The sequence below is a fragment of the Moschus berezovskii genome, chromosome 2, assembly GCF_049115385.1.
Source record: "Moschus berezovskii isolate FMDL1 chromosome 2, NW_MosBer_1.0, whole genome shotgun sequence".
Taxonomy (NCBI): domain Eukaryota; kingdom Metazoa; phylum Chordata; class Mammalia; order Artiodactyla; family Moschidae; genus Moschus; species Moschus berezovskii.
The window spans coordinates 138,691,844-138,706,292 of record NC_142461.1 but is presented as its reverse complement, the minus strand read 5'-3'; the positions used below and the strand labels follow the sequence as shown (position 1 = coordinate 138,706,292).

At 40.6% G+C, this 14,449-nt stretch overlaps 1 protein-coding gene across 3 annotated transcripts in view; it reads right to left on the bottom strand.

Annotated features, from left to right (window-relative positions):
• Positions 1-14,168, bottom strand: part of TUBGCP5 (tubulin gamma complex component 5) — a 61,904-nt gene extending 47,736 nt beyond the window's left edge. For 2 of the 3 annotated variants that reach the window (XR_008682104.2, XM_055397561.2), the window contains exons 1-3: positions 13,956-14,168; positions 11,760-11,813; positions 11,534-11,642 (exon numbers count right to left, since the gene is read on the bottom strand). Coding sequence is in view for 2 of the 3 variants with exons in the window: in XM_055397561.2 (XP_055253536.2) it covers positions 11,534-11,642; positions 11,760-11,813; positions 13,956-14,101 (309 nt within the window). In the remaining variant the exon portion in view is untranslated. The remainder of the gene's footprint in view (positions 1-11,533; positions 11,643-11,759; positions 11,814-13,955) is intronic. The other variant, XM_055397560.2, reaches the window with a different exon arrangement.
• Between the last annotated feature and the right edge of the window lie 281 nt (positions 14,169-14,449).

Here is a 14,449-nt window from a genome sequence, read left to right as displayed (position 1 = left end):
GACAAGAATATACAATGGGGAAAAGACAGCCTCTTCAATAAATGGTGTTGGGAAAACTGGACAGCTACATGCAAAAGAATCAAGGCAGACAACTTTCTTACATTATGCACAAAAGGTAAATTAAAACTGGATTAAAAATCATATATAAGACCTGAAACCATAAAACTCTGAAAAAGAAACAGGGAGTATATTGTTTGACATCACCCTTAGCAATATTTTGGGGGATGCTTCTCAGGGAAGGGAAACAAAGGGAAAAATAAACAACTGGGACTACATCAAACTTAAATACTTTTATACAACAAAGGATAATAACAAAATGAAAAGGCTATCTACTGAATGCGAGAAGATATTTACAAACAATATACCTGAAATGGGTTTATATTCAAAATACACAAAGAACTCATATAGCTCAACATTAAAAAAATCAGATTAAAAAATGGGCAAAGGATCTGAATATACATTTTCCCAAAGAAGACATACAAAGGGGCAGACACAGGAAAACATGCCTAACATCAGCCAACATAAGGGAAATACAAATTAAAGTCACAATGAGATATCGCCTCACACTTGTCAGAATGGTCATTATGAAAAAGAAAACTAGAAGTACTGGAAAAGATGTGAAAAAAAAGGAAGTACACTGGTGGTGGGAATGAAAATTGGTACATTCACTGTGGAAAACAGTATGGAGCATCCTAAAAAAACAAAAACAGGGAGTTCTCTGGATTCAGTAGTTAGGATTCTGGGCTTCTACGGCCATGGCCCAAGTTCAATCCTTAGTTGGAGAGCTAACATCTTGCAAGCCACATGGTGTAGCCAAAACAAACAAACAAACAAAAAACTGCGTAAGATCCAACAACTCCACTTCGTTTGGTATTTATGTGAAGAAAACAAAAACGCTAAATTGAAAGAATATATGCATCATCCCTATGCTCATCGTAGTATAATTACAACAGCCAAGACATGGAAGAAATTTAACTGTTCACAGATACATGAGTGGGTAAAAAAGAAGTGGCATATAAATACAATAGATATTATTCAGTCATTAAACAGAATGAAATCTTGACTTTTTTGATAGTAGGGATGAACCCAGAGGATAACATGCTTAAGTGAAATAAGTCAGAGAAACAAAGACAAAGACTGTATCATTTCACTTATACTGGAATCTAAAAAACAAAACGAACAAAACCAAATATAAAAAAACAGCAACAAAGTCAAAGATACAGAGAATGGCAGCTAACCAAAGAGGAGAGGGATGGGGAATGGGTGAAACAGGTGAGGGACAGTAAGAGGAACAAACTTCCACTTACACAATCAATGCGTCATCGTGGGGAAGAAACGGATACTAGTGGGAACAGTCAGTAACATTACAATAACTTTGTATGGTGACACACGGTAACTAGAAATACCAGATCACTGTGTTGTGCACCTGGAACTAACACAGTGTCGTAGCTTAACTGCACTTCAATTCATTATAACATGCGCTAATTGTTGTGTTATGCTTCCTCATACTAAAGCTATTAGTAACTGCCTTCTGCTCTTCCCCAGTAGCATACAGGATACCTTCCAACCTGGGGGGCTCCTATTCTGGTGTCATATCTTTTAAGCTTTTCATACTGACCATGGGGTTCTCCAGCCAAGAATGGTGGAGTAGGTTGCCATTTCCTTCTCCAGGGAAGCCGTATTGTCAGAACTCTTCACTATGACCCTTCCATCTTAGGTAGCCTTGCATAGCATGGCTCATAGCTTCACTGAGTTACACAAGTCACTTCAACACGACAAGGCTGTGATCCATGAAGGGGAAGAGCAGAGGGTAAATACTAGTAGCTCTAGTAAGAGTGAAGCAGCTGGGTCAAAGTGGGAATGACACTCAGCTGTGGATGTGTCTGGTGGTGAAATTAAAGTCTGATGCTGTAAGGAACAATACTGCACAGGAAACTGGAATGTTAGGTCCATGCATCAGGGTAAATTGGACGTGGTCAAGCAGGAAATGGCAAAATTGAACAATGACATCTTAGGAATCACTGAACTAAAATGGATGGGAACGGGGAGAATCTATTTCAGATGACCGTTATATCTACTTCTGTTGTTTAGTTGCTAAATTGTGTCAGATTCTTTGTAACCTCATGGGATGTAGCCCACCGGGCTCCTCTGTCCTTGGGATTTCCCAGGCAGCAATACTGGAGTTGTTTGCCATTTTCTTCCCTGTGGGATCTTCCTGACCCAGGGATCAAACCCACATCGCCTGCTTGGCAGGCAGATTATTTACCACTGAGCCACTTGGGAATCTCATTTTTATCTACTACCGTGGGCAAGGATCCCTTTACAGAAATGTAGTAGCTCTCACAGTCAACAAGAGTCAGAAACGCAGTGCTTGGGTTCAATCTCAAAAACAACAGAATAATCTCAGTTCATTTCCAAGGCAAACCATCCAACATCACAGTAATCCAAGTCTATGTCCCAACCACTGATGCCAAAGAAGCTGATCAGTTCTGTGAAGACCTACTGGGGCTCCCCTGGTGGCTCAGTTAGTACAGAATCTGTCTGCAATGCAGGAGATCCCAGTTCGATCCCTGGGTCGGGAAGATGCCCTGAAAAAGGGCATGTCTATCCACTCCAGTACTCTTGCCTGGAGAATTCCACAGACAGACGAGACTGGCAGGCTACAGTCCATGGAGCTGCGAGGAGTTGGACACGACTGAGCAAATAGGACTACTACTACACTCTGAAGACCTACAACACCTTCTAGAACTAACAACAAAAAAGATCTCCTTTTCATCATAGGAGATTTGAATGCAAAAGAAGGCAGGCAAGGGATACTCAGAATAACAGGCAAGTTTGGCCTTGGAGTACAAAATGAAGCAAGGCAAAGGCTAACAGTAGAACACACTGGTCAAAGGAAATACCCTTTTCCATCAACCCAAGAGGTGACTCTACACATGGACATCACCAGACGGTCAATACCAAAACCAGAATGATTATGTTCCTTGCAGCCAAATATGGAGAAGCTCTATACAGTCAGTCAAAACAAGACCTGGAGCTAACTGTGGCTCCGATCATGAACTCCTTATCACAAAATTCAGGCTAAAATTGAGGAAAGTAGGGAAAACCATTCAGGTATGACCTAAATCAAATCCTTTATGATTATACAGTGGAAGTGACAAATAGATTCAAGATGAGATCTGGCAGACAGAGTGCCTGAAGAACTATACAGAAGGAGGTATGTAACACTGCACAGGAAGCAGTGACCAAAACCATCCCAAAGAAAAAGAAAGGAGGTAAAGTGACTGAGGAGGCTTTACAAACAGCTGAAGAAAGAGAAACGAAAGGCAAAGGAGAAAGGGAGAGATATACCCAATGGAATACAGAGTTTCAGAGAACAGCAAGGAGAATAAGAAGGCCTTCTTCAATGAACAATGCAAAAAGATGGTGGAAAACAAAAGAATGAGAAAGACTAGCGATCTCTTAAGAAAACAGAAGATATCAACAGAACACTTCGCACAAGTATGGGCATGATAAAGAACAGAGACTGTAAGAACCTAACAGAAACAGAAGAGAGGAAAAAGAGGTGGCAAGATTACACAGAATCATACAAAAAGGTCTTAATGACTTGTATTACCACGCCGATGTGGTCACTCACTGAGAGCCAGAAATCCTGGAGTATGAAGTCAGGTGGGCCTTAAGAACATCACTATGAACAAAGCTAGTGCAGGTGATGCAATTCCCACTGAGCTATTTATAATCATAAAAGATGATGCTGTACAAGTGCTGCATGCAGTACATCAGCAAATTTAGAAAACTCAGTAGTGGACACAGGACTGGAAAAGGTCAGTTTTCACTGTAATCCCAAAGAAGGGTAATGCCAAAGACTGTTCCATCTACCATACAATTGTGCTCACTTCATATGCTAGCAAGGTTATGCTCAAAAGCTTTCACGTGAGGTTTCAGCAGTACAAGAACCAAGAACTTCCACATGTACAAGCTGGGTTTAGAAAAGGCAGAGAATCAGAGATCAAATTGACAACATCAACTGGATCATAGAAAAAGCAAGAGAATTTCAGAAAAACATCTACTTCTGCTTCATTGACTACACTAAAGCCTTCAACTATGTGGATCACAACAAACTGTGGAAAATTCTTAAGGAGATGGGAGTACCAGTCCACCTGACCTGTCTTTTGAGACACTTGTATGCAGGTCCGGAAGCAAGAGTTAGAACTGGACATGGAACAATGGACTGGTTCCAAATAGGAAAAGGAGTACGTCAAGGTTGTATATTGTCACCCTGCTTATTTAACTTATATGCAGAGTACATCATGAGAAATGTCAGGCTGGATGAATCACAGGCTGGAATCAAGATTGCTGGCAGAAATATCAACAACCTCAGATATGCAGATGACACCACTCTAATGGCAGAAAGTGAAGAGGAACTAAAGAGCCTTTTGATGAGGGTGAAAGGGGATAGTAAAAAAGCTGTCTTGAAACTCAACATTAAAAAACTAAGATCACAGCATCTGGTATCATCAGTTCATGGCAAACAGACGGGGGAAAAGTAGAAGCAGTTTTAGTTTTTACACTCTTGGGCTCCACAATCACCATGGATGTTGACTGTGGCAATGAAATTAAAAGATATTTACTCCTTGGAAGGAAAGCTATGACAGACAGCGTATCAAAAAGCAAAGACATCACTTTGCTCACAAAGGTTTGTATATTCTATGCTTAGTTTTTCCAGTAGTATTTCACATACAGACGTGAAATACGACTAAGCAACTGAACAACAACAATGCTGCTGCTGCTAAGTCGCTTCGGTCGTGTCTGACTCTGTGCGACCCCATGGAGCCTACCAGGCTCCTCCGTCCATGGGATTTTCCAGGCAAGAGTACTGGAGTGGGGTGCCACTGCCTTCTCCGAACAACAATGCTACCTCTTCACAAAGAGATGAAAGTAGAGAGTTGGAGCTCCATCTCTGTATCAATCACGTGTCCCTTCACAGTCTGTCTTATGAAAACCTGCACCATCCCTGCTACTCTATGGGAAGTCAGGAAATACATTACATACACATTGAAAGAAGCAGTCCCATGTGCTGCACATTTATTATCGCTGAAGTGATCCTGAATCTCAAAATCAGAAATAACTTTTCCATTTTCACATCCTGTGAAATGCAAAGTGACAAAGCCAGATTTCTTGGTTCCAGTGGGTTTTTTTCCCAGATATGCCAAAGTCTTTGTTTCTTCTAGAATAACAATCTGAAGTTCTCCTTTGCCACACATTTTTTTCAAGCCTAGAGGATGGTAAAGTGTCATTTACTGAGTAATGCCTATGGAAACTATATGTATGCTGCTACTGCTGCTGCCAAGTCGCTGCAGTCATGTCCGACTCTGTGCGACCCCATGGACTGTGATCTGCCAGGCTCCCCCAGCCATGGGATTTCCCACACAAGAATATTGGAGTGGGTAGCCATTTCCTTCTCCAGGAGATCTTCCCAAACCAGGGATTGAACCTGGATCTCCTGCACTGCAGGCAGACTCTTTACCGGATGAGCCACCAGGGAAGGCTGGAGGAAAGTTGCCTTCAATCCTCTCTCCAAAAAGTAATGTTAAGTCTGGACCAAATTACCAGAGACAACCATTTCAGTGTTCTTGTCAAGCATAGGCATACAAACGTAGAGTGTTTATTTGTGAAAATAACCTCAGGCAAGAACAGAATGAGTTTGATACATATATGCCTAAAGCTGTCTCCTCTCTCCCACCAGCTCTATCAAGTGGTAGTTAGTCCAGGGCTGAACAGCAAGTGAAAACTAGCAGCTTTGTTGTCATTCTTAGTAGTGATAGCAGTGGCAAGTGAGTGGGGGAACCAGTGGTTGCAGGCCTGCAGCTGGGCAAGCAGTAGGCCAGCAGAATAGCTGAGGGTTTATCAGGGAGCTCCTGAATGCAAGACAACAAAAGGGGGCTTGCTAACCTCTCCACGTGTCTTGGGCTGACTAGAGGCTACGCACAGCAGAGACTAGAGTGAGCCCAAGACAACCACACATTTTTGGCCAATGGAGCCTGATGAGCAAAGATGAGAGATCACACAAAGCATAAGCCAGGACAGTCTTGAAAAAGAGAGTAAGTAGCAATGTACTTCTCAATTCACACATAAATAAATCAGGTTAACATCCAAAACTCATTGAATGTAATATATTATATATTAAAGACTGAATATATCCCCCATGACTTCCCTTGTGGCTCAGCCAGTAAGGAGTCTACCTGCAATGCAGGAGACTCAGGTTCAATCCCTGGGTTGGAAAGATCCCCTGGAGAAGGAAATGGCAGCCCACTCCAGTATTCTTGCCAGGAAAATCCCATGGACAGAAGAGCCTGACAGGCTACAGTTCATGGGGTCTCAAAGAGTCAAACATGACTGAGCGACTTCACTTCAAACTTCTTCAATATCCCCCTCAATTTACATGCTGTAACTCCTAATGCGATGGTACTTGAGAAGGGGCCTGTGGGAGGTAATCAGCTCCTGAGGGTGGGGCACTGGTCCAGCGGGATAAGAACAGAGAACTCCTCCTCTTCATGTGAGGACACAGAGAGAAGGCAGCCACTTACAAACTGGGAACAGTCCTCACCAGCAATCCCAAATTGGCCAGCACCTTGCTCTTAATTTCTAGTCTCCAAAAGTATAAGGAAATAAATTTCTGTTTTTAAGTCACTGAAAGATCAGTGTGTGGTAATTCTGTTAAGGTAGTCTGAGCTTACTAAAGCATATGAATAGAATTAGAGGCAAAAAACACAGGAATATCTCAAAGACATAGGAAAAGATTTGACAATTCATGATTTAAAAAAACCCTTGCAGTCGAGTAAGAATAAAAAGGAATATCCTCTTTCTGATAGAGCACACCTGTGAAAAACCTGAAACTAAAGCTTTTCCTTTAAGATTGAGAACAAGGCAAATATGTGGACTTTGTCTTCTGTGCAGCACTGTATTGGACCAACTGCAATAAGACACAAAAAAAATCTCCCACCGGAATGGAGGAAGTCAAACTGTCTTTATTCAGAGATGACACAATCCTATGTGTAGAAAATACTAAAGAACTCAGAAGAAAATTACTAGAATAAATGAGTTTAGCAAGGCTAAGTATATAATAAGCAAACTCCAAATGAATTTAAGAAGAAAATTTCCATTCATAATATCACCAAATAGAATATTCAGAAATACACATAAAAAAAGTGCAAGATTTGTACATGAAAAAATAAAACTGATGAAAAACATTTTAAATGATCTAAGTAAGTGAAGAGTCCATATTCACAGATTAACAGATATAATATTGGTAAGAATGTGTATTGATTTCCTAAAGCTTCCTTAACAAAATATTACAAATCATGTGCCTTAAAAGAGATTTACTCTCTCTCAGTTCTGGAGGCTAGAAGTATTAGTAAAGGTGCTGGCAGTCCATGCTCCCTATGAAGGCTCAAAGGAAGACATCTTCCTTGACTCTGCCTAGCTTCTCATGGTTGCTGGCAATCTTTGGCTTTCCTTGACTTGTAGCCGCATTGTTTCAGTCTTTGTGCCTTTCACTGCATAGTGTAACACTATGTGCATCTCTGTGTTAAAATTTCTATTTTCTTATGAGGATATCAATCACTGAATTAATCCAGTTTGACTTCATTTCAACTTGCTGACATTGTCAAAGACCCTATAGTAAGATATCAGGGGCTAAGACTTGAACACATCTTTCTGGGGGATACAATTCAACCTAGCAAATGACAATACTTTCCAAATTGATTTATGGATTCAATGCAATCTCTGCCAAAATCTACCTGGCTTTTGCAGAAATTTTGCAGAAACTCACCCTACAATGTGTATGGAAATTCAAAGGCTCTAAAATAGACAAAACAGCTTTGAAAAAGAAAAAAATTGGAGGACTTTTATCACCCAATTCCAAAGCCTAAAAGCTACCATAACAAAGACAGTATGGTATTTGTGTAAGGATAGGCATACAGATTAATCAAACAATTGAGAACTTGTAAATCCTTACAGATACGGTCAATTTGTTTTTGACAAAGTTGCCACCAAAATTCAAAAGGAAAAGAATAGTTTTTTCAACAAATGATAATAGGATGGATAAACATATTCAGGCAAAAAACAAAAAACTGTAAATCCCATCCTTACAACATATACAATTTACTCAAAATGGATCATGAATCTAAGTACAAGTGCTAAAACTACTAGAAGAAAACATCAAAGAAAAGTCTTTATGTCTTTGGGTTAGGCAAAGATATGACATCAAAAGCAAGATAAATAAAACAGACTTTATTAAAATGAAAAACTTCTGAGTTTCAAAAAAATCCACCCATAAAATGAAAAGACAAGGTAGGACCTAGAAGAAAATATTTGTAAATCACTTTCCTGATGAAGAACTTGCATGAGAACTACACAAACAACTCTGACACTTTAATAAGACAAGCAACCCGATTTTGAAACGGTTAAAAGAGCTGAATGAACGCCACACAGGCATATAAATGGCGCATGAGGTCGGTCGTTGTCTGGGGTCGGGCGCAGGCACTGACTGGAAAGGAAACACTGACTTAAGAAGAACTTCTGGGCTGATGGAGATGTTTTAGAGCTGGACTGTGGCTGCACAACTGTTTATTAAAAATGAACGCCTCCATGCAGAATGGAGGAAATCTATGCTAAGCTGTGTATCAGGAAAGCTGAAAAAAAATATGAAGTTGCTGCTGCACTCCAACATACATGTCAGAGATGCCACAGCAAAGCAGAGAAGGGCAACCAACTCTGCCTGTGAAAAGGGCAGGAGCCAAGGACAGACATGAAGAGCAAGGCCAAAAAAACAGACAGATTATTCCCGCAATCTCTATTGTCCACTCTCTTCTAGGTGCTGAGGACAAATCAGAAGCAAAGCCCCACACCTGTAAAACTATTGAGGAGATAGGAAATAAACAATAACAAATACAATAAAAAGTTTAAATATATTGAATCTATAGACAGCATTTGAATTTTGATAATCAATGATGAGACTCCTCAGGCAGAAGGGGAAGGTCAGGTACAGGACGTAGGATGTGCCACAGAAGAATTAGGGAATATGGTTCCACCTATTTCTGTGACCCCCAAGGTGGGGCTGTACAGAAAAATAACCAGAGATGGCCAATGAAAAGGTCAAAACAGGAATCAGAAGTGACACTCAACTTTTCATTTAATTATTCTGCACCACTTTGGTATTTTCACTGGTACAGATGAAACTGAGATTTGCCTGGCAAAAAAATGACAGAAACCAGTATGTACTGATCATGGTCTTATGGGACTAACGTAACAGCACTTGGCACGCAGTAAATGCACTAAAAATGCTTGCCATTGTTTGTTATTAATATCATGGTGTCACAGTGCCTAGGCTCCATACTTCACTTAGTTTATTTAACTTAAATGCAGAGTACATCATGGGAAATGCTGGGCTAGATGAATCACAAGCTGGAATCAAGACTGTCAGGAGAAATATCAATAACCTCGGATATATAGGGGATACCATTCTAATGGCAGAAAGTGAATAGGAACTAAAGAGCCTTTTAATGAGGGTGAAAGAGCAGAGTGAAAAAAGCTAGCTTGAAACGCAACATTCAAAAAACACTAAGATCATGGCATCTGGTCCCAACACTTTATGGCAAACAGAAGGGAAAAAAGTGGAAACAATAACAGATTTTCTTTTCTTGGGCTCCAAAATCACGGTGGATGGTAACTGCAGCCATGAAATTAAAAGATGCTTGCTCCTTGGAAGAAAAGCTATGACCAAACTAGACAGCGTATTAAAAAGCAGAGACATTACTTTGCCAACAAAGATCCATACAGTCAAAGATATGGTTTTTCCAGTAGTCGCATATTGATGTGAGAACTGGACCATAAAGAAGGCTGAGCACCAAAGAATTGATGCTTTTGAACTATGGTGTTGGAGAAGACTCTTGAGAGTCTCTTGGACTGCAAGGAGAAAAAACCAATCAATCCTAAACGAAATCAATTCTGAATATTCATTGGAAGGACTTACACTGAAGTTGAAGCTCCAATACTTTGGCCACCTGATGTGAACAGCCAACTCACTGGAAAAAACCATGATGCTGGGAAAGACTGAAGGCACGAGGAGATGGGTGGATGGCATTACTGACTCAATGAACACGAATTTGAGCAAGCTCCAGGAGCTGAAGGACAGGGAAGCCTGGTGTGCTGCAGTCCATGGGGTTGCAAAGAGTGAGACACAACTCAGTGACTGAACAACACAAGAAGTGCCCAAATTATTAAGCTCTACAGTCCACCCAGAAAGCTACACAAAGTGAATCAAGAAGAGACATAAAAAAAGATCTGTCTCCTTTTTTAAAATGGTCCTTGCAGAAACAATATACGGAAGTGTTTTACTAATGCTTAGGACGTGGATTCACAGCACTGGAGTTCTCTTCCAGAAAGACCTTTATAGCCCTTCCTAAAATTGATGGACAGTTTTAAAAATTATCTAAAGCTCTTTCTTAGGTCACCAACTCAGTGTAAACAAAGGGAAAGCCTATCATAACAGACTACTCCACGACGACTGTGAAGACTGACTTAATATATGTAAGCACAAAGAGTTAATTTGGGAGGAATGGGTTGTCCAAAGCCTGCACATCTCAAAGATCTTCAGGATTGGCCCTTGACTGGCTCCTGAGATATTCTCCTAGCCCTTGGAATACCCTGTTAGTACAGTGTATTTGTATGGCAGTCTTTGGGCCACACTATATCAGTCTGACCAGACCGTTTATGCTAACAATGTGACTTACAGTGAATAATTTTGCAGGCCTGAAGTCCTTGGTTTGACCTCTGGGGGTGCTAGAGATTGAGTAGCTAAGCATATTCATGTGACTGACCCCCAAGAAAACCCTAAACACCAAGACTCAGAGGAGTGTTTCCCTGGTTTGCAACATTTTGTCATTGAGAAAATTAAGTGCATCCCTATGCAACTTCACTGGGAAGGGACGTCTGGAAGCTTGTACCTGGTTTCTCCTGGACTTTGCCCCATTACTTTCCCTTTTGCTCATTTAAAATCTCTATTCTTTCACTACAATAAGCCATACAATAAGGATAGCAGTTTTCTTTTTGGAGTTCTGTGAATTATTCTACTGAATCATTGAGCCTAAGGGGTGGTCTTAGGGACAGATGACTGAATATGAAAGAGCTTAGAACAGCACCTGGCATCTAGTGAGCAATATACAAATAATTATATTGCAAAGTGCTGAGACATCATTGAAAAGTTTTAAGAAAGCTAGAAGTGCTATTATTTCTTCCAATCTCTGATCTCAATTTCCACAATAGGTTGGGGCCAACATGATTAAACAAGAATATACTTCTTTAATCACAAGCCTGACACACAGTGGGTTTTATGTCAATTTCCAGGAGATGGTGATTCTAGTCGGTGGACAATAGTAAAACAGAATGAATGTCCAAATGTTAATAGATACAGGCTGACAATAATCAGATTAGAAACAGTAAAATACAGCAGAGATTTCACAATATAGCATACCTTGAATTCCTTTATGCTTGGAAGCGATGCATTTAGAAATTCTTCAGTTAATCTCTTCCAACTAGCAGCTTTGCTTAGATCGGAATGAATGATGAATTTTTCATAAATCCTAGAATGTTAAAAAAAATCAACTAATAACAATAAAGCTGTATTAATAAAAAGGTCTGTAAGAAAATACATAGATATCTGAACATGCACACGTATATACACATATAAATTGACTTACCCTTCTATTGTCTTTTCTACTTTGTGGCTATTGACATCTAAGAAACGATGAAATCTAAAAGAGAAAACGTGATTCTTACATCAATCGTGTCATAAAGCTAAGTAGACTAGTCTCACAGTCCAACACATCCCCCCAAACACCCTGCACTTAGTTATGAGTTTCCAGTGAATGCACCTCCCTCCCCGTATCACCTGTCATCCATGCAAACAACCAGTCAATCTAAGACTGCTCAAGCATCCTCTCCTTATGACATAGATTGTCTTGAGTTTCCCAACTCTGTCCTCTGGCTCCTCTGTCTTTCCATAATGCCCTGTGTGTAAGTCCAGCACAGCACATCCCTGTTAGCAGGGTTTCCTAATCTTCTTATGCCATTGTGAAGCCCCATGAATCCTAGGGATCCCGTCTCAGGATAAAATGAAATAGAAAGGAAGCCAAGCATATTGAAATACAGTTTTGAAATATTTTTTGAAGTCTGTGATATAGCGAGACATATTTCTTTGTTAAAACATTAAATAACAAGATCTAGAAGTGGGTTCATAACTACATAACAGTAAATAAGATTTATTAGAAATACCTGCAGTAACTACAATTTGACAGTGAAATATGTGATTTCTACTGGTGACACAGTCATACATAAGCTATTACTTCTTGTTGCTTTCACTCATAATTGAAGGAAATGCTACTTTTTAGCTAGAGGTTAGTATAATTTTCTTCTTGTCCAAATCTGTAATATCTGAATTCTACTATTAATATATTCATACCCTCAGGTTAAGAAGTCCTATTCTACATCATATGTAATAATTTTTGTCTTATTTAAGAATAGAAGATGTATTGCACTTGTCTGTGATTTTCTAACGCCTAGAATGTGGCCTCAATTTTTAAAATGTAAGTATGAATTGTTAATTTTTCTGATGGATTAAAGCATCACAAAATTACAGTATAGCTCACTCAATTCTTGTTTTCCATCTTTTAGTGGAAGCCACACAACCTGCGCTTAAAAGAAGTAAATTACACTACTAAATAAAATATCTAATTCTAACCTAGCAAATGGCTGAATGGAATACTATTTTACCTATAAAGTTAGTTTCTCAATGTGCAAACGTAGTTAGTAACTGCTAATGTCTCTCCTAACTCTAAAATGATGCCCACTTACCTACTCTCATTTATTTACTAATAGAAAAATTATTTGGGATAGGACATTTAAGTTTCTCTTAATATGACCTATTCTCTGATCATGAATGCAACTTATTCTCTGAATATCACCTATTAAGGAATTGTTATATTTATGTTACACTTAAGAATTGAGTGTTTTATTTCAGAAATGGGACCGTTTAGACTCATCTTACTATAAACCAAGTGGGCACTTTATGTATGATCATTAACGTTGATAAAAAGATTACCGATTTTGAAAAACTGTTTACCAAACAGGCAGAAGATTAACAATGACTACCATTCTTCTACAGGTAAAGATCATAACTGATTTACATGTCCCATAAGGAAAAATGATAGCTCTGATTTCACCTAGGTACCTAATCTGAATAAATCTTTAAAAATTAAATAAAAAACCGTATTAAAAGTTGCATTAGATGGCCTCGAATACTCTATGCCAAGAACTGTTTTAGGTGCCGGGCTAAGAAGTGAACAAAACAAACGAAGATCCCTACTCTGGTGGAGCTTGTTTTCTGCATGACGGTGGGGGTGGAGACAAACAGTAACAACAAATAAGTTATCCAACGTGTTATGCTTCGCGTTTTGGGAAAAAAAGAACAGGGTAAGAGAAATATGGAGTGTTCCGAGCAGAGAGGGTTTCAGTGAGAATAGGGTCTGACCATTTTTTTGCTCTAAAATTTTACTCAACCAACCACAAAAAATTGTTTGATGGGCAGGGGACCGCGCAAAGCGCAGTGGGCGGAGCAGGGAACCGGATCGACAGAACTCTTCACTAGCAGAAAGATCGGAGGACGACCCCCAGCAACCCACAACCCCACTGTTTGACCTAAGCCTGGCGTGCCGCAGTCCACGGAGTAGCAAAGAGTCGAAGACGACCGAGCGACTGAACTGATCACCGCCTCGGGCACCCAGAAAGCACGAAGGCGCAGAGCTGCTGGAGCGGCAAAGCGCGCGGGGACTCTGCCGGTCGTGCCACACAACTCGCCAGACCCCTTCCCTTCCCCGGCTGCGATGCCGCGTCCACACCTGAAGTTGGACCAGGCGAAGTGCAACGCGAGCTGGAAGTTGGGGTCCGCTTCGTCCTGGACGCCCGCCACAAGGCGAACGAGCTCGCGCACGTCGCGCTCTTGTTGTCTATCCAGCCGAGTCCAGGAAGGCGGCAGGGACGCCATACCTCCCGCGCTCCCGCCGTCCTTCGCGAGGTCGCGCCAGCTCTCGCGCGAGTTCGAGCTACCGCCGCGTTGTGCGTCGCCCTCGCGAGGGTTCGCGCTGCAGTCACGTTGGACCTTGGGTCTGGTTCTCGTCGGTAGCAGGGTTGTGTGTGTACTTCAGTCTCATCTGATTAAATTTAGGAATGTCCTCAAAGGAGAAGCAGTCATTATTAATTTATTGGTAATAGCCTCTGACTGACTTTGGTTGATGGTCTAGCACGTCTCATTCTGTGTACCGGTTTGCACAACTTTTAGGTACCACCATTCGTCCATCATTCAGTTTCTCCTAGAGGTGACACCCAGTGATCT